The following is a 21,213-nucleotide window of genomic DNA, read 5'->3' as shown; positions in this document are numbered from 1 at the left end:
AAGAGAATTAATTAATTGAGGAGATTCTAATAAATGGCAAAAGTTTATAAAATTTCAGTTAATTCTCTGAAATTAAAAGCAAATTTTGGTTTACCCTAGTAATTTGAACAAATTTCAGTTTATCTCTTGTCATATCATCGATTTTGTATTTCGAATCAATTTTTTTTTTACAAGGACCTATTTCAAAATTTCCTTTTACAAAGAGGCAAAACCGAAAATCACATATGTAAAACACGTTAACCCATTGTTCTTAAATGAACCGAAAATAACATATATATTACAGTGTAAACCTTAATTTAGAGAAAAACCTTAAAAAAAAAAAAAATTAGAGAAAAGGAACACTGTTCTGTCCCTCTGGTGTTGTTGTTAGGAAGGTTTTTCTATCTCCGAAAAAATGAAAGCTCCTTCCACTCTTTTCCTCAAAACCCATTTTCCTTCTTCAATTTCACTCCTTACAAACCCCAAAGGTAAATTTCTTCGATTCTAAATAAGTTATTCCTTTTTCTTCATTTTATCGTAACAATTTCAATATCATAATGTCTATAGTTTGGTTATAATTGATGTGCGTTGATAATAATGCAGGAAAGCTTAATGCTAAATTGCTTCCACACTTATGCTTCTGTAAGAGTATTCAAACTAGTTCTTATGAAGTTGCTAAAGGAAGTTACGTTCCCACTCCTACTTTGGAGCAGATAAAAGAGAATAATATGATGGTATGTTTTGCTTTATTTGAATTACGGACACTGACACGTCGACACCAGTAAAAATTAATTAATTGACTGTAATATATGTGTTTGTGTCGTGTCAGTGTTGGACACGGGAGAAATCTTCTATCAGAAGTGTCAGTTGCTTGGCCGGTCTATTTTATATGTTCATTAGGAAATAGTGTTCAAACAAGAATTTATTCTCTATCGGTGAATTCATGATTGGAAGTTGATATTGTTGATTAGGGGAAAACATTTCTTTGTTGTTTGGTAGCTTAGTAGGATGCTTAGTTGAGGACAACCGAGCGAGGAAACCCGACTGAGTGTAGAATTTATAAAGGAGAAAACTTATACACAGTTCCATATGTGCTGTTGGAACTGTTTTTCAATAAAACGATGACAAGTGGCTTTAATCAATCCACGTCAGACCCATAATCTAATCTCCTGTTAATTCTCTTTGGCTTCCATTAATGGCGATGAAAACTGAAAACTACTACCTAGTCACCGCTTGTTACAACTCCTACAATCAACATATTAATGGTACCTTAAACCTGCAATCTGATTTTAACAAATCCTCAATGTGTTTGACATTTTGCTTCAGTTATTCGTTTTCCTTTCGGTTTGACAAATCGCTTCAGAATTTGATTTGGGTCTCTATACTTCTTTTTGCGGCTATGCCATTGCCAAATCAAACAAATTGGTTGCTTTAGTTGAGTGCCATTGGCGAAGACAACGATACCCAATATTCTCGTTAACGGCTAAAACTCACCTTCCAATACCGAGCGCATGTTAGCATCAGATTATGTTTCCAACACCAAACCATGCTCCGGCAGCGGAATCGGAAGAAAACAATTATCTCACAAAGAATGAGGATTCCGACACAACAATTGGTTTAGGTGGCGATTCCGAGACAATGGTTGGTTTGTGGTGAGTCTAGAAGTGTCAATTGGATGATATTGGGAGTTGCTGTTTGGATTAATGGAAGCAAACACGAACTAACAGAGATGACTTGACAATGGATATGACGTACATTAATTAGTCCACTTGTCACAATATTATTGGAAACAGTTTGAACAGGACCTAAAGAACTGTTTCTAAGTTATGTCTATTTATAATTTCGTTTCACCTTACAGGCTCTATGCTTGGAAGACTGCATGTCACGACTCATGTAATTGATTGGTCGAACCTAGAGCTGACATACTAGGTCAATAGGCAAAACAGGGGAAAGAGGTTTAGAGTATGTGTCTGGACGTCTGCATAGCACCACCCCGCACCGGAATATCTTCCCTCGCACTTGTGTTCAATTCTTCAATCATTGAATTCAGGAAATATCTTGGGATTTATGAGATTTCTGATTATGGGCCTTGTCCCAATATGGGTTTGACTATCAGGGTTTAGGGAGGATTTGAACACCTTGATACTACAGTGACCTAGATTTTTGGCCTTGGTCACTGATTCTGAGGATTTAAACACACGTGATAAGATTAACATGAATTGGAAGTTATAATCTGAAGACCTTATATAACATTAACTCCATATTTGTTCATGCTCTTTCGAAGCTTTGTGTCATTATCATGTTATTTCAACAATGTTTAAACTTCCTTTATACTTTGGAGGAACCTTTTAGGAAATTTGGTTTGATTTATGCCAATAATTAGCACACTTAGGAGTATAAATTACTTTTATCGCATACTTGTGGATATTAGATTATTTTGTTTATCGGGGATATATATTTTTTGTGTGTGTTTGAACTTTGAACTACTTGCATAGCTTCAGTGTTTTGATGTATCTTGTTTAATTTGTTTTAAGGTGATTGGTCATGTTAGGACATACCAATAGAAGTCTAATTGAGAACACTGGAACTGAAAGTTAGTTTGGTTAAAGGAAGTAGAGCAAGATTGAAGAAAACTACCAACACAAAAAAAACTTACTCTGTATGATTAATTGGAAATTTGATTTTCAATAGAAATAATTGGCATTGTTTGATCCTTGAAACTGACCCCACCTAATGGGATAAGGTTTCGTTTTTGTTCTCTATTTTTATTTTTTATTTTTTTTTGTCTCGATGTATACTGGGGAGTGTGGATAAATAAGAGGGAATTGTTGCCACATATGGACATTATATTGAAACAGAGAAGAAGGGTGCTCTTGGACATATCTTATTGTAAAGATTGCCGTAGCTGATTGGCCCAACTGTAAAGTTGTTGCCGCGTGACTGTAAAAAACAGGGTAAGGTTACGTACAATACACCAAAATGGTGGAACCCCTTCCCGGAACTTGCTTATGTAGGAGCTTTAGTGAACCAAGCTGCCATTTTTTTTTTACCTTTGACCGTGATCTCTTTGGCCAATCACCGGGCATGATTTTTTTATTTTTATTTTTTTATTTCTGCTTTATTTCAAGGATGCTGAGTTTTCACTGTTTCTGTTATACATCTTTTTTAGGCTATTTATGTTTGTGATATTAATATTGTCAGATTGAAGTGTCATTGTTACGTTTTGACTTTAACATTCAGACTCCATTTTCTGGGTTTTTAATCTATTATCCAATGTCTTATTCCCTCTTTCGAGTGTTTTTAATCTAGGAAAAGCCATCTAGAACATTTGAATCTGTTGGAGCATTTCAAAAGTTGCCTATAGTGATGCCATCTGTTGACATTCTGGGGTCAGCACTGAAAAAGGCGAGAAGGATATCTGCAACAAAAGGTTCTTGGTTTTTGTTCTTCAATCCCAAATAGACTTTTTTCTGTTTGTATCCTAAACGCTGTGGTTGACACTAATTTTTGTAGGAATTGTCAATATTGCAAAAAGAGAGAAAAACAAAGGTGCAAAACAACTTGACGCGTTGATGAAAGTATGTTCTTAAAATTTCTGATATTGTCATGATTGAAGCTATAATGTCAACTTCAACTTCTATTGTCCATTTTATAAAAAAGCATGTTGCAAAAGTTAATGTTAAAGCTCATCTTAGGAACTTGCTGTTCCATTGAGGACGTATGTGGAGAATTTTCCTAACAAAACACACCTTCATCCTTATGAAAGGTCTCTTATTGAGCTGACGCTTGGAGATGGGTACTATGAAAAGGTATGTCATGAGAATTGCAGCGCAGCACCTTCATTGTCCTTTTTATGATGCTTGGACGTATACTGTTTTGACTATTCATTATTCCCATTTTAAAAGGCCACGTGAATAGTTGAATACATACAAACTTGTTTTTTAGTCATTTTCTAATTGTGGATTTAAAATTGTTCAACAGGTGCTAGGGCAGGTAGATGGTTTGAGGAAGAGGGTAGTATCTGTTGGAAAGGAACATGCTTCACTTTGTGCTAAGGTTTTATTTAGCAATATACATTTTGATTTTGACCCGTTACTTTGCTGGGTGATTTTGATGTTTTCATTTAGGAAGTTTTAGTAGGAAAAATTATGAACCCTTTTGCCAGGCCTAGATGTCATTTGTTATTTGTTTGTGTTGAATCAATGAATATCTTATCTTCACATATATACGACTTTACGATGTTTCAAATTTTCAAAGAGATCTTTATATGATTTTTGTAGTCTCATTTATTTCATCCTAATGGTAGGTACCATTGCCCTTGTCAGTTTTATTTTTTCTGCAAATAAATTCTTTTGAATGGAGAGTTCTGATGTCTCTTTATGTAATTACCTTTTTACTTTGGTGAATTTTTTTTTTGTCGTCCTTTGCTCTAACTTATAACTTACCATGTGGACAGTCTTTGACAAAGCGAGAAGCAGAGGAAAGATTGACCGAGGTGAGGTGTATATCTTGTGAAGGAATATCTGGTTTCTAATTTCTGTGATTTCACAATATATGTTGATGTTATGCAGGGTCTTAAAATAATTGAAGAGAGTTTTGGTCAAGAACGGAAAGTTGTTGACGATTTGTTAAATATAGCGAAGGTAATCTGCTTTCCAACATCTGAAATCCTCATTGATCTGTCTATCTGTTTTTTTTTTTGTGTTCACCCGTGCACTTTCTGTAATATACACATCACTATGTCTAATTAGGTGGTCAGTGAATCTGAATATTTTTTCTTTCAATTATTTGCCACCCGAGCTTAATCCATATCATCTGCCTGATTGCTGATAAATGTTTCAGACTCTGAGGGCAATGCCTGTAATAAATTTGGAAACACCGACTCTCTGCCTTGTTGGTGCCCCTAATGTAGGCAAATCTTCTTTGGTCCATGTACTCTCTACTGGCAAGCCTGAGGTATGCAGCTGAATTTGAATATTTGTTTGTTAAAATCCTTCTTACACACCCTGCTTTTATTTTAAGCTTCTTAGATGGCTTGAATTGAAATATTGATCTGGCCAAGGTAACCAGTCCGTAGAAATTGTGTTTTATGCATCTCTCTCATTTTTTTAAGGGTCTTCCACAGTTCCACTCATAAAGGTTATAAAAATTTTCACCTTCTATACAATAAGTTCTTTGTAATAGGATGTAACCTTTCATTGAAAAAGCTTACTCAAACATATCTTATGGAGAAGAATCTTGAAATGATAAAGGAAATACATTTTAGTTTATTTAATCTTCCACATCAGTCTGAACCACACCAACCCAAAATTCAACCCCGAGTCAATCATGTTTCTCAACCATCTCTATCTTCTTTTGAAGCTGACTCTAAGTTAATTGGAGTCAACCTTCTCAATGATGTGTGATTTGGAAAAAATCTAGTGTACACAAACAGGTCAAAAGTCATTCCAATTACAAAATTAATACATATTCAGGTCTAAGAGTCCAGTTCAACTCTTCAAATAAGGTAACAATTTTCAAATGTTAGGCTTTACGGGATATGAAGTTGAAACCCGGACATCTTAAGATGACCTGGACCTCCCAATTGCCATTAAAAAAGAATTTAGAAATGCACCAAGTTCCAAATTTCTTCATCATTATCATCTTTTGTTGATTGTTGTCTTTATCAGATACTAGCCTAAGCTAGATTAAATTCAACAAATGTTTTGCTTTGGGCTTCAGCAGATCTACTTATTTGCTGAAGATTACGCTATCCGTATAATCTTTTCTCATGCTTACGCCTTTCCTCCCTACTTAACATTTCAGATTTGTAACTATCCCTTCACAACAAGAGGAATTCTTATGGGTCATATTGTTTTTAACCATCAGAAGTTTCAGGTTAACAATATAATCTTTGACTTATTTGCTTTTTTATCGCATAACTACACATCACATAGTTGTAATGGCATGCCTGATATGATTGTAGGTAACAGATACCCCAGGCCTGCTGAAGAGACATGACGGTAACATTTCTTTTCTTTTTTTCGTTTCCTTCAATTTTTTAGTAGTATATGCTCAACTTGTATGTCAAACCTTTACATATCCAAGGTTTTCTCAGTAGAAGATTTCTTCCTCCATTCTTGGTTTTCGAATTAGTTTTAGGATTGATTTTAGGATTAACTTGCTGTTATCTAGAATGTTAATTACTAATTATATTTATTCATTTCTTGATTACGGATTATAGTTGCCTTGCCGTAACTGATGGATAATTTTTGGAACATTTTTTTCTTTCTAATACAACAATGTTTTGTCCATTTTCCTTTGGGCTATATTGTTCTGGTGTGGTGTTTTGGAACAAAATGACTAATGAATTATCTTAGACATTCCTAAAAGCTTGCTCAAACATTGAAGAAATAACTGTTTGCAATAAAGGCCAACTGACTTCGATAGGGGTTGTTTTAGGGTAGTTTTCAGTTGATGGTAGGAGCAGGGTCTGAATGTTGATTTCAATGAACAATCAAGTATTCTAAGTATAGAAGTCCTATTACTAGTATAGGAAAACAAAATATCCCCCCCTGCTCTTACCAATAATCCCTTGATTTAGGATATTTTTACCGGTTTAACCTAATTGCAGATTGCAAACTAACTACAGATTCTTATACTATTTAATATGGGTTGTTGGCAGATGTTAGTTTTCCTGTTCCTCATAATCATTTCTAGTAAATGATAATTGATTTCTTGGTCTTTAGTGTAGTTTTAGCATAACCATTCTATCCTTATATAATTTGTTATTTGTGTTTTGTATTTGTAGATGACAGAAATAATTTGGAAAAGTTGACACTTGCTGTCCTTTCATATCTACCAACAGCAGTTTTGTATGTTCATGACCTTTCAGGGGAATGTGGGACCTCACCTTCTGATCAGGTGTGCTTTTATGACAATTGAATTCTTAAAATAAGCAAAAATTAAATGTGAAATTGATCGTTTTGTTTTTTGACAATGTGAAATTGATCTTTAAATGGCTAAAATGATTTTTTTGAATAACTCAAAATTAGCATTAAACCTATCTTCGTTAAATAGCTATCAAGAGGGTTTTCTGATTCATTTTTTAAATTTGTATTGCAAATGTGATTTGCTTTGAACAACTGAATTATAAGTCATGACCTTCTAACTGCTACAAAGTTGAATTATGTACTTTCTAGAGTATGTGGCCTTGCTCAAACTTGTGGTTGTATTTAAGTAAGACATTAATCAAAGGCTTCTATTTATGTTTGAATACAGTGCTTCTTCATTCTAATGTATTTGGGGCAGTCATCTTTTGGATATTATCCATGAAACAAGATTTCCACCTATAAATACACAATACATCGAAGTGGAACGCCTATCAATTGGTGATCCTGCCTAATCTGCATCATATAATCCAGTATTTGGGTGCTTTCATGCAATACGTATTGCCGCGTCCCAATGATCAATATAAGGCGATTGCATAAGTTGACTAACTACCCCAACTGCCAAAGAAATTTCGGGTGTGGTAATTGTTAAATAAATAAACTTTCCAACCAATCTTTGATATCTCTGAGTATCTTGATAAGCCTCTCCTTGATAAGGAAGCAACTTATGATTTGGATTCATAAGACTACCAAAAATCTACAATTTAGTATTCTTGTTTCTTTAAGGATGGCTAACGCGTACTCATCCTACGTGAAAAGACAATTCCATTCTTCGATTGTGCCATTTCTATACCTAGAAAGTATTTGAATTTCTCAAGATCTTTGGTTTGGAAGTGATTGAAGTGCTCTTTCAACCAGAAATTTTTGTATGGTCATTTCCTATGATTCAATCTAAACATAAACCACTAAATAAACATGTTTTTTTAGTAGAAGAATGCATTTTTAATGTCCAGTGAATTTAATGGTCAGTGTAGGATAGCAACCATGGCAAGAAAAAGACGTACCGAAGTAATTTTTACTACAGGAGAAAATGTATTTTCAAAGTCAAGACCATAGATTTGGGTATACGCTTTGGCCACCAATCTAGATTTGAGACGATCGACTTTTCCATTTCGACCAACTTTGATAGCATACACCCATTGGCAACCATCACTTTTCCCCCTTTGGACTGTAGATTTCGGGTCTAGCTTTGAGACAATTGACTTCTGCATTTGGACCAACTTTGTTAGCATGCACCCATCTGCAACCAACAGTTTTCTCCATTTGAACCATATATTTGGGTATACTCTTTAGCCACCAATCTAGCTTTGAGATGACCAAATTCTCCATTTGGACCAACTTTGATAGCATACACCTGTCTCCAACTAACAGTTTTCTTCCCCGGAGGAAGGGGAATCAACTCCCGTTTACAACTATGTTCAAGATCCTGTACTTTTCAATCATGGCTTGTCTTTGTCGCTGTCATGGATGATCAAGTTTCTCACAAACATCTTTAGGAATTATAACAAATGATGATGAATACACAGATTGAAACTAAGAAGAAAACCAGTAATAACTTAAAACATTATCGATAGGGTGAGGATTTCGGGTAGATCAAATATCTTTCCTTAAAGAAATGGGAAAATCAAAATTTGTGTCAGGTGGCTCCACAATATGAGTGAATGATTCGGCAAGACATGATTCTTCAGGTAATGTTGGACCAGCATCATATACTTGCCGCTCATATGTGACAAGATGAGCTTGGACCAGTGCTTGTGTTTATATAGTTTATGAAGAGCAATAATCATTTGGGTGTCTATTGTGGATTGCATTCCTTGCTTATCGTTGTCTGCTGGCTCGTATCTATGTTGGAGATTTCAGAGAAATTTGGATGCTCCTTGTTATGTTTGCAAGTTTTTTGCTTTTTTGTTTTCTGAACTTTCATGCAAATGTAGATGGGGACACCACAATGATAAATTAAATGATAATAAATTTTCTGTTTAAAATGTCTTGTGCTAATTTCATAGTATTCATTATTGTTTTTTATTTTACAATTCACATCTTATATTAATTTGAATATTTATTTTTATTTTTATGAACTATTATGTCCATTTCGTGTCCGATAATTTGTAAAGTATGTATATCCCATCTTATCCATGTACCACATCAGGTTTATGTCTTTTAGGTCTTTTTGCAAGTTGCCTTTCGTTAAGACGTTTCTTTGATGATGGTTGCTTATGCAGTATTCAATATACAAAGAAATCAAAGAAAGGTTTGATGGACATTTATGGCTTGATGTTGTCTCCAAAGCTGATCTGTTGAGGACGTCTCCTGTGATATATGCAACAGAAGATCGTGATCTCACACAGCATGAGCTGGAGAAGTACCGTAAATCAGGTCCCGATGGAGCTATTAATGTGTCTGTAACAACAGAGGAAGGAATACATGAGGTGAGAAAAATCTATACTAAATTTTCATAGAGGGTAATAGTTGGTACTTGGTATTATGTATGTAGAATTTTATTATTTTAAGCCTAAGAAATGTCCAATAAAACAGAATTCTCATACCAAAGACCTGTAGATGTGATAAGCTCATAATAACATGAATAGTATTCATAAAAGCATAGTCATATCTGACAGGAAAACAGTTTTTAGTTATTTTTAGCCTTTAAGTTCCGCATTCAATTTTTTTCTTCCATTTCATTTTCTAATAATGAAATTCCTTTGTATTTTCTTCTGATACTCATACGATGATAGATTTTCTGAAAGTTTGTAGTATCATGATGGACAATAAACTATAACCACTTTTTATTCCTATTAAATAGCCATAATATTAAGGACGGGAAATTACCTATAATACACCGCTAGATTAACTAACATTCTTTAAGGTCCTCACGAATGTTGTGTACACTGCATCCTTTTGAGGGAAAATATGGCAATAGACAATTTTTTTTAGATGATATAAGCCAGTTTCCTCCCGTGTATTCTTAACCAACTCTCTAAGATTTAGCGCCTAAAATAGTGTGATTTTGGGTTTCACTTTCGATTTAGGACTATGAAAGTGTAGCCAAGAAAGACACACTTGTAGGACTAGCTTAAAAGTCTATCAAGACTGGGACTGTAACTACATGACTTGGCGCTGAATAAAGAGAATAGAGAACTTTGAGATGTGCGATAATGGAGTGAGAGCTCCATGTAGAAGCTTATTTTTTAGTAATCTTTGTTACAAACTCTAGCAAGATGCCGATTCTATATTGAAGTTTCCTTACTTTTTTCTGGTGATTGACATTTTGCTTTTTGAATGAGGTGAAGTATAGGGATAAAGTTGATCAACTATTTCGGTTATTGTTTTTATTGTGTAGCTGAAGCACAGAGTGAATGAGCTTCTCAATTTACAGATGACAAAGATCAAAGATGCAAGCAACAACCAGGAGAACTAGAGAAGTAAAAGTTGCCACTCCAAAATTTATGAAGAAATTTTCCTGTCAAATTGGGAGGTTGAAATCTTCATTTGTAAAATAAGTTAAACAAGGTCACTATGGCAGCCTCCAAACCGGAAAACTAACAAAAGTGATTTCAAGCCTCATTAATGTCAGCAAGGAAACAGGCATTGTAAAGTAAGTAAACTGAGGAGTGACACTCTGAAACTTGCAGAAAGTTGATTGTTACAGAAAAGTATTTTGAGGGGATCTTTGGTTGTTTCAACCATATTGGACCATCTTTAAGAAACAAGAAATGCTTGTTTCTTGACTGCCTTTCAAGTCCATCTGGTTGTAATCTTGATGTATCTTAAATCCATTGTTAGGTGTCATCATTAATTTATTTTTTAAACAACAAATATTAGTATTGTTAGTATTATAAACCCACTTGGGTTGGTCTAGTGGCATTGGCTTGGGATCTGGAAGTGTGCTCCTCCTCAAGGTCTCAGGTTCGATTCTCTCAAGTGCCAATTTGGGTGGGTCAATTTAGCTTCTTCAAAAAAAAGTATTGGAGTTGAGCTTTTTTGGTTAAGGGTTGAACCCTCAAACTCCTTATGACATTAGTCCTTAACTCCTCCACTCCAATCTCCAAGTCAACGTTATAAGTTATAACTTTGAGTTGCATCAATTATTGATTTATTTAAAAATAGTACCAGTTACAAGAGCTCATTTTTTTTATCATTGTTTGCGATTGCTTTGTATTTTAAATCCATGAACATGCTAATCTAAAATAAATTTCAGGGTATATCAAATGTTAATGACGTAAAGAAAAGTTTAATTATTGGATTTAATAAAGAAATGTTCACTTTAGATAAGAGTATAATGTATGAGCAAAGATCCAAAAGAGTGGGCTATGAGAAAAGTTGGAGGTGCAACAAGCAATCCCCTATCCCTTCAAGCTTATAAAGCAACAAGTCTAGTTGCACCACCTAATTTTTTTCTACTATTTCAATCTGTTTTTTCTTTCATGAATTTGATTTCATATTATATGTATATATATAGACACACTTTTGAGTGAACCTAAAACTCATTTTTTTTGTTTGTTTAGGATTTTTAGAAAAATCATTTTATCAAAAAAATATATTTTAACCCTAAAATGAAAAGCTATTAGGATTAACTTTTCTTAAAATCTATTTTTTTCAAAAACAAGGAGGTAACACATGAACAAGTTAAAATTCATTTTTTTAAAATCTAGAGATTTTAGATTTTTTTAAAATCTCTAAATATAATCTCTATGATTCTTTTAACACAAATGGTGCGTTTGTTTCAGCTTAAAAAAAAAAAAAGATTTTAGATTGAACTCATCTAAAAGTGCTTTGTTTTAGCTTTAAGATAAATAGATCTCGTATCAGAAAAATCTAGAGATTTTTGTGAGAGATTTAAAAAAAAAAAAAAATCAGAAGCTATTTGTGTTTGTTTATTTCCAAAAAAATCATTTTTTTAAAATAATAATTTTTAACTAGTTCATGTGTTACCTCCTTGTTTTTGAAAAAAAAAATAAAAATACTAATCTTAATAGCTTTTCATTTTGGAGTGAAAATAGATTTTTTTATAAAATAATTTTTATAAAAATCATAAACAAACACTTAGAAATAACAAAAGTGATTTTTTTTTTTTAATGAAAAGAAATAGATTTGTTTTCAAAACTAATCCAAAACAAACGCACCATAAATTTCATAATGTCGATAAATATTTGTAATTAAAGTCAACTAAATTTTTGGGTTTTTTTCCTAAAAAGAAAAATTGTCTTTTGATTAGAGCTTTGGTGGTGTCCATATATATATATATGGGTGTGTGTGCATTGTCTTTATTAACGGAACTAAGCTCACAGACGTCTTTCAAATAAATAAAATAAAATAATGGAGTATATCCACATATACCTGACCTATCTTTTTTATTGTTATCTATTAAAAATTAAGCCACGAACGCGTATGACTTGCGGAAGGTATGTCAGAGATTATTAAGGACTTCAGTTGACATCTTGATTATAGGCTTCACAACAAAAATTAAAGTATTTTGTTTCCTTATTTTTCTCAACAGAGAATTTAGGGCTTCCTATTTATATGCATATTTTTTTTTTTTGAACCCTTATTTATAAGAATCTCCTTTCCCTAATAATATATTTTCTTGAGTAACGATATTTGAACAATTTTTTTGCTATAATTTTTGGGACAACCTTGTTGTGTTCTCTTTTCATTGGTCAAAAACAATGCAGAGAGAAAAATGAAGAGAGAGAATAAGAAGATAATGTGAGTATGAGAGAGAAAGTTGTACAAAAATTATACAAAAATAGTTGTACAAATATCATTTCTTTATGTTGTTGCACCAATCAATTTCTTCAAGATGGTTCCAATTTCAGAGTTTGTTGTATAGATTGGAGGGTGCTCAAAGCTTATTATGATAATGACTGCTAATAAAAACCAACTTATTGTGAGATGGTCAGAAATATTCACGGTTTATTAGAAGTCGTTATTATAATAAGCTTTTGTGCACCCTTTAAAGATTGAGTCAATATAAAAGAAATATACTTTAAAGTCTTACAATACGGTAACTTTTCTTCTTTTTATTTTTCATATTTCTATTAGAATTTGTCACTTTGATCTATGCTGTTGTTACTTAGAAAATTTATTTATTTATTTTTTTACTATTTTTCATCACAATTTGTTTCAATTTTAATATGCGTTACTTAGAAAAATCTTTAAAATATAATATAGATATAGAATATATATAGTATAGATACTAGCAAAAAGAGTGTTCGACTTTCCACTCTTTTTATTGCGTTAGCGTTTGAAAATTATGAACAGTGTTTTGTATGAAGTTTTGATTTTGATTATAATTTAAAATTTAGATGTTTGTTGCTTTTATAACAAAGCAAACTAACCAGGATTGTATATTTCAATGGCACCAACAATATAACAAAAAAAATCTAATTTTTTTAACGCATCAACCATCTTTATTATAAAAAAACTTGTATAGTTGGGAAAATTAAAAAGTAAATATACATCATCTAATTTGTTGCACTTTTTAAAGGATAAAAGAAAATACATTGACATATATATACTCATATCATGTTTGTTACACTTTTATTTTAATATTTGAATTTACTCTTATCTATTTGTTATATGTGCAATTTGTATTGAAAGTTGATTGTAATTTTGAAAAGAGAAAAATTCAGCCCAAAAGAATCAAAACATTTTTTTTTTTTTTTAGCGAAATCAAAACATGTTATTTTCTTTATATATAGTAGAGATAAATATAGTATAGATATAGATTTTATTTTTAATCTAACAAACTTTTCAAGTATATTTTCTCAAAAAAAAAAAAAAAAACTTTTCAAGTATATTTTTTCTGAAATTATATGAATTGTATCTATTATTAACAAAAAAAAAATTATTGTGAACCGAGAGTATATTTTACGAGTCTGGATCTGCTCCAGTAGTTATCTCCTCCAGTTTCCCAATCCCTTGCTTAGATGTATGACAAGTGGCACATACAAAATCAATGGTTGAGATTAAAAAATAAAATCAACCTTCCAGTCCTCTTCTACTTCTTCTCCCTGTCACGTTTTCTGCTACCCTTACCTGCTTCATCGCCGCTGCGACGACCTCATTCCACCGAGAGTCGCCGACATTGTATGTCTGTATCGTTATTTTTATGGTTTGAATTGATATTTGCACCCTAAATTGAGAAAAGGGAATATGCAATGGGACTTGAGAAGCTAATTCCACCATAAATTAAATTTGTGATGCAACGGTGATGATAACAAGCAAAATCATTAGTCTCTCGCGGTGGTCGCATGGTGGCTGTGATATGACGACGATGAAGACGACAAGCAGAGATGGTGTGAAAATTGTAGTTTTCATGAGCTACATCTCTCTTGGAGTGTCTCTGTTGTTTTTTCTTTCAGATGTTTTATGAGTAATAAGAACAAAGACACGGTGGCGGCGGATCACGGCAGAGTGATTGGTCTTCATGGCAGTCCTTAAGTCGTGCGAGGGAAGCAGAAAATGTGAGAGGGAGAGGAAGAAGAAGAAGAGATGGTACGACTGAGAAGAATGGGAACAAATGAAAGGTTGAATTTTCTTTCTTAATTTCAACTATTGATTATTTCCATGCCACGTGTCACATATCTAAGCAAGGGACTGGAAACTGGAAGAATCAAATAATGGAGCAGATCCGAACTCATATTTTACCATCTGATCAACTGCGATTGGGTTTTTAAATATTATTAATAGGATTAATATGATTAATATTATTTATATATTTTATTTTAAATATAAATCAATCAATATCTATATTTTAGAGATTAATTTTCATGGTTAATTTTTTTACACGTGCATTCAATCAAATAATAACACCGCATAAATATTTATAGAGATATTTTAATAATCATACCGAACAAATATTTTTAGAGATATTTTAATGGCAAGCCTTAAAAAGAGGCATAATGTTGTGATTTAATTGAATACGTGTATAAATTAAATTCCATATTTTATTTTCAAATTTAAGTCAATCAATATGTAAAATTAGTACAACTCCAAAGATTTAGTCTATTGATAAAAATACTGATATTCTTTGTTGAATGGTAAACTAGTAACATACCGTGCATCCGCACGGGTACTGGTTGGTCGAGGGTGAATTTGTTAGTATGAATTTTACGATTAATAATTTTTTTTTGAGTAAGTAATAAAGTAAAAAACAATCATTTAAATGAAATAATGAAGTACATTTTAAGGAAAGAAAAAAGTAAATGGTAAAAGTGAAGAAGTTGGAAATAGAAAAAACAGGTGTTATATTATTAAACTAATTTTTGGTTAGTAATATATGTTGGTTGGCCCATCGAAAGTGTTTTTATAACTTGGTTTGAAAGTTATTTACAAATTGAAATCACGTTAGAGGTTCCACATAGTATCAATTTTGATATATTTTGATCTATGATGTAAAATTAATCCAATGATGAATTAAATTTATAGTATTGCAAGTAATGTGTTTTTTAGTATTTGCTAATAAGTAGAAAATGGAATAAAGTAAAATTTGAATAATCTTGAATTGAATTGTTGGACATGGGAATAATAATAATCCATTAATGTTGTACAAAAAGATTACATAATATAATATTAAACATGGTAATCACATAATTAGACATATGTATATTATTACATGGTGCAGTACATTTAAAGCATAAAAATGTTACATGTATAACAATTATGTAATAAAAATTTGAATCTGATATAACGTCCTGGAATAAAACGGCTTCTTTTACAAAATAATTTTCATCGATATCCTAATTGTATGATTTTTTTGTTAGCATTGGTTGTAATTATATCAAACATTTGGTTATGTCCATAATCTCCACATAAAATTATTTGATTGCATACGTTGTAGCTGAGATAGTTTCCAAAATCTTCTGATAATTCCTGGATGAAAAAGGTAATATATAAATTAATCATAGATTGAGTTATTAAGAAAAATATCATAATTTAAACTTAAGGAAGAGCTAACCATTTTTGATTTGGCTAAGTGAGATCCCATTAGTTGGATATCAAAATATTTGGTTTGGTTTGGTATTAAACTTATGCTTTGAAATAAAGGTATTTTAGTAACACAATTGATGGAATTGTAACCTACATATTTAAACAAATTGAAACCAAAATATGCCAACACAACTTCAACATTATCTGGTATATTGAAGGTTCTCTGAAAATATTGCCAACCGTCAGTTATCATAGGATTAAAAATGTTATTTTGTATGTTCATTCTCATATAAGATTCATCTTCTGTTAAAATATCCCAACAATGTTCAAACCGATTTCCAAATTTTTTCACAAATGTAGGATCTACTTCAACATTTTTCTGTAAGTAAATAACATGATTTGTATCAGTTTAATGTAAGTTTTAATAAATGAATGTAAAATTAAGTATAAAAAGAAAATATGGTAGTTATGTATATATAAACCTGGTCAAATAAACTGGCTGTAGAAACGTAAGCAATTGGACCACTTAGAAGCATATCTTCTATGGAAGTCATTGAAAGTTTATAGTAGCAAGCAGTTTAATTTGATGTATTTGTAAATTGAAACTTATGTAAGAAATGGATTCGTTGCACATCCGTTTATATGTAATTTGTTAGCTCACATATTACTCTTATATATAGTCAAGGGAAAGATTAAAGAAAAATTATGTAATGAATAATGGTATAAATGTAGGGATTAAGAGTGGTTGGAAGTGAGAAATATAATTAAATGATTTGGTTGAGCAAGCTAGCATGTGTTAAATTGATGTGAGGTATGATAAGAGGTAATAGTAAATTATAGCAATTGGCAGTGTGTATATTAAAGAGGAGTGTTTTTTTCGAAAATTTTAATTTGTATTATTGAATGGTAGCATTGATTTTATTGTGACTAGGTATATAACCCGTGCGTTGCACGGGTTTGATTAGAATACATAAAATATGTTTATAAATGAGAAAAATAATAGTTTTGGTTAATTAGTATAATCACTTATATAATTTAGTGACAAAATTTGTTTTAAAATTATATAAAAAAAATAAGAGAATTGTTTAGAAGACAATGTTTATTGGTTTAGATAGTAAATTTGATAAATATATGTTTTCAAGACGATTAATATAGTTGTTCTTGGTCCCATAATTTTGAATAACTTTGGGTGATAAATATTTTTTTTATTGAATATAATAAATTTGAATATTTGATAGATCTATTGAATTATTCTTTGATTTAAAAAATTACTATTAAAATATTTTAAAATTTTTCTCACATCAATTGAATATAGAATACATGGAATAGATAAAAAATTACTTTTAACATAGACGATGTGTCATTCATTTGTATTAGAAATTAAAGTCAAAATCATAAAATAAAATAGAGATTGTAGTTAATGGTTTAAATTTATTTTTGTTGAATTGTTTTTCTTAATGAATTGTCCTACCCTATATAATCAATAAATTTTAATCTTTAGCATATACATTCATTTATTGTTTCCTACGCAAGCAACTGCATATGTGTAACTTGCATCATATTCTTCAACCATGCTTCTCTATATCTTTATTATTATTTTTTATGAAAAAATAGTTGACACTTATCTTGACGTTTATAAACTAAAATAGTGTTTTTTTATATATGTAAGATATAGTCTTCCATATTTAATTTGTAATATTTGAATGAAAACAGATTGAACTTTTACTTCCTCATGTTCTACATTGTTGATATTTATATAAAGATTCTATTTTTAGACTATACAAAAAAAAAATAGTTTTAATTTATTCCGTCAGTGAGTAAATTGAGTCATATCATAAAAACCCAAAAATAAAAGGGACTAAATTATTCAGTCACCGAGTAAATTGAATCATATCATAAAAACCAATGAATAGTCAAGAAATGAAGAATGAAAAAGAGGAGAGAAAAACTATAATATAAATATTTTATTGACTAAATATAAAATATTTTATAAAATTATATTGATCATTTTATTTTGTCATTTGTACTATTTTTCTACTAATATCGTTTTACCATTCAATATTATGTTCTATAATATTTTTCCATTCAATATCATGACAAAAACATATTCATATTTTTAGTTTTGGTTAATTAGTTTACCATTCAATATCTAATAATATTTTTCTACTAAAAAATGTAAATGACAACATTTCATGACAAAAACATATTCTTTCAAAAAAAAAAAAAAAGACAACATGAAAATATTGTCACATCCATGTTGAGGAATAAAATAAAAAAGTTAGAAAAGTAAACTAATAAGCAATATATCGATAAAAAAAAAAAAGTATAGCCAAAATATTTTTTTAATCTAAGTAATTTGAGTCTCTATCATATCATTGATTAGAAACCAATGAATAATCAAGAGATATGCAAATAAGTTAACTAATAACCAATGAATGTATATTTTGCATATTTCTTATTAGCCTAATCAATGTTATTCATTATTGATTAAAAGGCTAATAAGAAATATGCAAAATATACATTAAAAGGGGGTGTACGGTTTCACCTTTCATTAGTACAGCAACATTCACTCATTTTACTTGGGATAATGATACATATTCTAAAATAGTTAATTGAAAGTTACAATGTGAAGCAAGCAAATGAGTGTACACAATATATGAATTAAAATCCCACGTTAATGTAATTGAATAGCAACATATATACACAACAGTTAACTAAAGAATATAAAAAGTCACCAACTAAATAAGAATGAATGAGATTTTTTTGTTGCTAAGAGAAGGTGTGGAGCTATTTTACATGTGCCACATTAGATAGATAGATAGAGATCCGAAGGCAATTTCCGTTATACTTATAAAGATTATTAATTTGTATAATCTCTTCAATTTTGGAACGCCTATGCATGGAATCATTAGAACGGGGACTCTAAATCAGCCCTATATATAATAGCACAAAAGGAGATACTATACTATAATACAGTGAAATAAGAAGGGGTGGCCGATTTTCGTAACTTAAGTTTAACTACATCATTACCATCATCATTCTCCATTATTAATTATTAGATTAGATAGAATTTGAGAGGGATTGAGTCCTTTTTTTTCTTCTTCTTAAATGTTATGTAAGAAAAACAAATTAGAGGAAGCTTATGTAATATATTGACATTCAATGTTACACTAAGTAATTTAAGTGGAATGAAAAGTTTTCAAGAGAGTGGAAAGTTTTAAGGGGTGGAAAGTTGTCTAGTGTTGCAACATCATCACAAAGTTTACATGAGAATGACTCAAGTTTACTTTACAATATAGAAGAAGAAGACATGAACATATAGATAAATAAACAGAAAGAAAGGTATGGAGGATTTCAAAGCAATTCTTGTGAGGTAACAAATATTAGTAGACAAATAAAAACAATAAAACAAACAATTTTATATACTTATACATTAAAATGCATGTAATTAAATAGGTGATAAAATACAAACCTTGTTGCAAAGGAACCCTCTCATATCTAATTTCAAAAACAACGAAAAACGCATTGAAATACAGAATGTAAAGACAATAGGAGTTTTACCATGCAATGTATGGAGTGAAATATACAGCTATATCATAGACTGGGGAAATAAATAAAAGGAATGAGATAATGACTAAAAAAGTAAATATAATTTCGTTGGAATAATTTGAGATATTACAAAAAATTAGTTGATAAATATAACCATCCACCATATTACAAAATCAGCAAAAATAGTTAACATAAAAGTCAAAAGATCACCGATACAAAGTTAAACTAAAATCATAATGAAAAAACTTCTATTTTAATGTATGATGATAACCACCTTTTCACATAAGAAGCACCCTTTCAAAAACTGTCCTTTTTCGAAAACCCTACAAAGAAATGATATCCATTAGATAACAAAATATTAGAAAGAAATGTACATGAAGTTGGAAGAGAAAAATAAAAACTACCAAAAAAAAGAAATTGCTAATATAAATACGATATACCTTATGGCTTATGTATGTGTTTGAATGAAATATGGTTATCCCATGGTTATTTTATGGGATAGACAAAAATCCACCTCCTTCATTCTCCTCCAAATATTCTTCACCCTTTGGAAAAATGAGTAATCAAGTTTTTGCATGTTCTTGCAATGATTTTTATAGAAAATAAAATTATGCATTAAATTTGTTCAATTTGTAGGTTATCAATATAAAATAATGAGTAGTGGAAAGAGCTAAATAAATTAATTGGAAGTTACATAATAATTTGTAGGTTATAAATAAAAAAATGAGTAGTGGAAGGAATCACACAAATTAATTGAAAGTTACATAATAAAGAAGACAATGGAAGTTACATAATAAAGAAGGCAAAAATGAAGGAAAAAGAGAGCCACATGGTGAATGCTTAGAAAATTAGTTAGAGAGGGGGGAATTGGTGAGGTGACACATAAGCAAAGTGTAGCTTAGAATACATGTATATATATATATATAAATAAATAAATATTCTTCACCCTTTGGAAAAATGAGTAATCAAGTTTTTGCATGTTCTTGCAATGATTTTTATAGAAAATAAAATTATGCACTAAATTTGTTCAATTTGTAGGTTATCAATATAAAATAATGAGTAGTGGAAAGAGCTAAATAAATTAATTGCAAGTTACATAATAATTTGTAGGTTATAAATAAAAAAATGAGTAGTGGAAGGAATCACACAAATTAATTGAAAGTTACATAATAAAGAAGACAATGGAAGTTACATAATAAAGAAGGCAAAAATGAAGGAAAAAGAGAGCCACATGGTGAATGCTTAGAAAATTAGTTAGAGAGGGGGGAATTGGTGAGGTGACACATAAGCAAAGTGTAGCTTAGAATACATGTATGTATATATAGATATAGATATAGATAGATAGATATAGATAGATAGATAGATAGATAGTAAGTACTGGGTTCTAATATATGTACTTGAAATGAACAATGAATATGATATCTCCATATTAATTTATTGAAATGATATTACTTAGATTCCTGAAAAATTTTGCTTATGTTATGGCTACTATCACTGCAAAAGTAAAAGAAGATTCCTTACATATATTGATAAGACTTGTCAATAATAATTGAAAAAAAAATAGAATTGTTTAATAAGTTATGAATTTACATGTTATATTAATTTGTGTTAATTAAGTTTTTAGTTTCTGTAAATATTAACGATTTTGTTTTTAATCCGTACAAAATAAAATGTTATTTTTTAGTTCCTGTGACATTTTCCTTAAGCATTTGAAGGACTAAAACTGTTGGTGGAAATTTTTGATAGTGAGTAGGACTGGAAATGAGTCGAGTCGAGTCGAACTTGTCTGAGCTCGACTCGACTCGATAAGAATTGGTTCGGCTCG

The 21,213-nt window shown here is 30.7% G+C and overlaps 1 protein-coding gene and 1 long non-coding RNA gene across 3 annotated transcripts; one reads left to right on the top strand and one right to left on the bottom strand.

The window, feature by feature from the left end:
- The first annotated feature begins 308 nt into the window (after positions 1-308).
- Positions 309-10,724, top strand: LOC25499910 (nucleolar GTP-binding protein 1). Of its 2 annotated transcripts, XM_013592981.3 has the most exons (14): positions 309-467; positions 583-713; positions 3,289-3,409; positions 3,493-3,557; positions 3,675-3,788; positions 3,961-4,035; positions 4,436-4,474; positions 4,551-4,622; positions 4,822-4,935; positions 5,785-5,856; positions 5,945-5,981; positions 6,770-6,882; positions 9,131-9,337; positions 10,249-10,724. In XM_013592981.3, exons 1-14 carry the CDS (start codon positions 395-397, stop codon positions 10,324-10,326), a joined length of 1,311 nt encoding a protein of 436 aa, XP_013448435.1. In that variant the 5' UTR covers positions 309-394; the 3' UTR covers positions 10,327-10,724. The 2 variants fall into 2 exon arrangements, with proteins under 2 accessions (XP_013448435.1, XP_013448437.1); XM_013592983.3 differs by lacking the exons at positions 309-467; positions 583-713 and adding an exon at positions 2,752-2,933.
- Positions 10,725-19,470: 8,746 nt separating this feature from the next.
- On the bottom strand, positions 19,471-20,274 carry LOC120576819 (uncharacterized). Its single transcript, XR_005642893.1, has 2 exons — positions 19,829-20,274; positions 19,471-19,711 (listed from the first exon to the last, which is right to left on the bottom strand). It is a non-coding gene; the product is annotated as an uncharacterized lncRNA (long non-coding RNA).
- Positions 20,275-21,213: the final 939 nt, after the last annotated feature.

The sequence above is a fragment of the Medicago truncatula genome, chromosome 7 (assembly GCF_003473485.1).
Source record: "Medicago truncatula cultivar Jemalong A17 chromosome 7, MtrunA17r5.0-ANR, whole genome shotgun sequence".
NCBI lineage: Eukaryota > Viridiplantae > Streptophyta > Magnoliopsida > Fabales > Fabaceae > Medicago > Medicago truncatula.
The sequence above is the reverse complement of the archived record's forward strand: the minus strand, read 5'-3'. Positions and strand labels throughout refer to the sequence as shown.

What these genes read in the sequence shown, in the direction of transcription:
- LOC25499910 (XM_013592981.3), top strand. Translation starts at nt 395, where the DNA reads ATGAAAGCTCCTTCCACTCTTTTCCTCAAAACCCATTTTCCTTCTTCA. An exon ending in ATTTGTTAAATATAGCGAAG is followed by an intron (nt 4,623 to 4,821) that starts GTAATCTGCTTT and finishes TAAATGTTTCAG; the next exon opens with ACTCTGAGGGCAATGCCTGT. An exon ending in TCTCTACTGGCAAGCCTGAG is followed by an intron (nt 4,936 to 5,784) that starts GTATGCAGCTGA and finishes TTAACATTTCAG; the next exon opens with ATTTGTAACTATCCCTTCAC.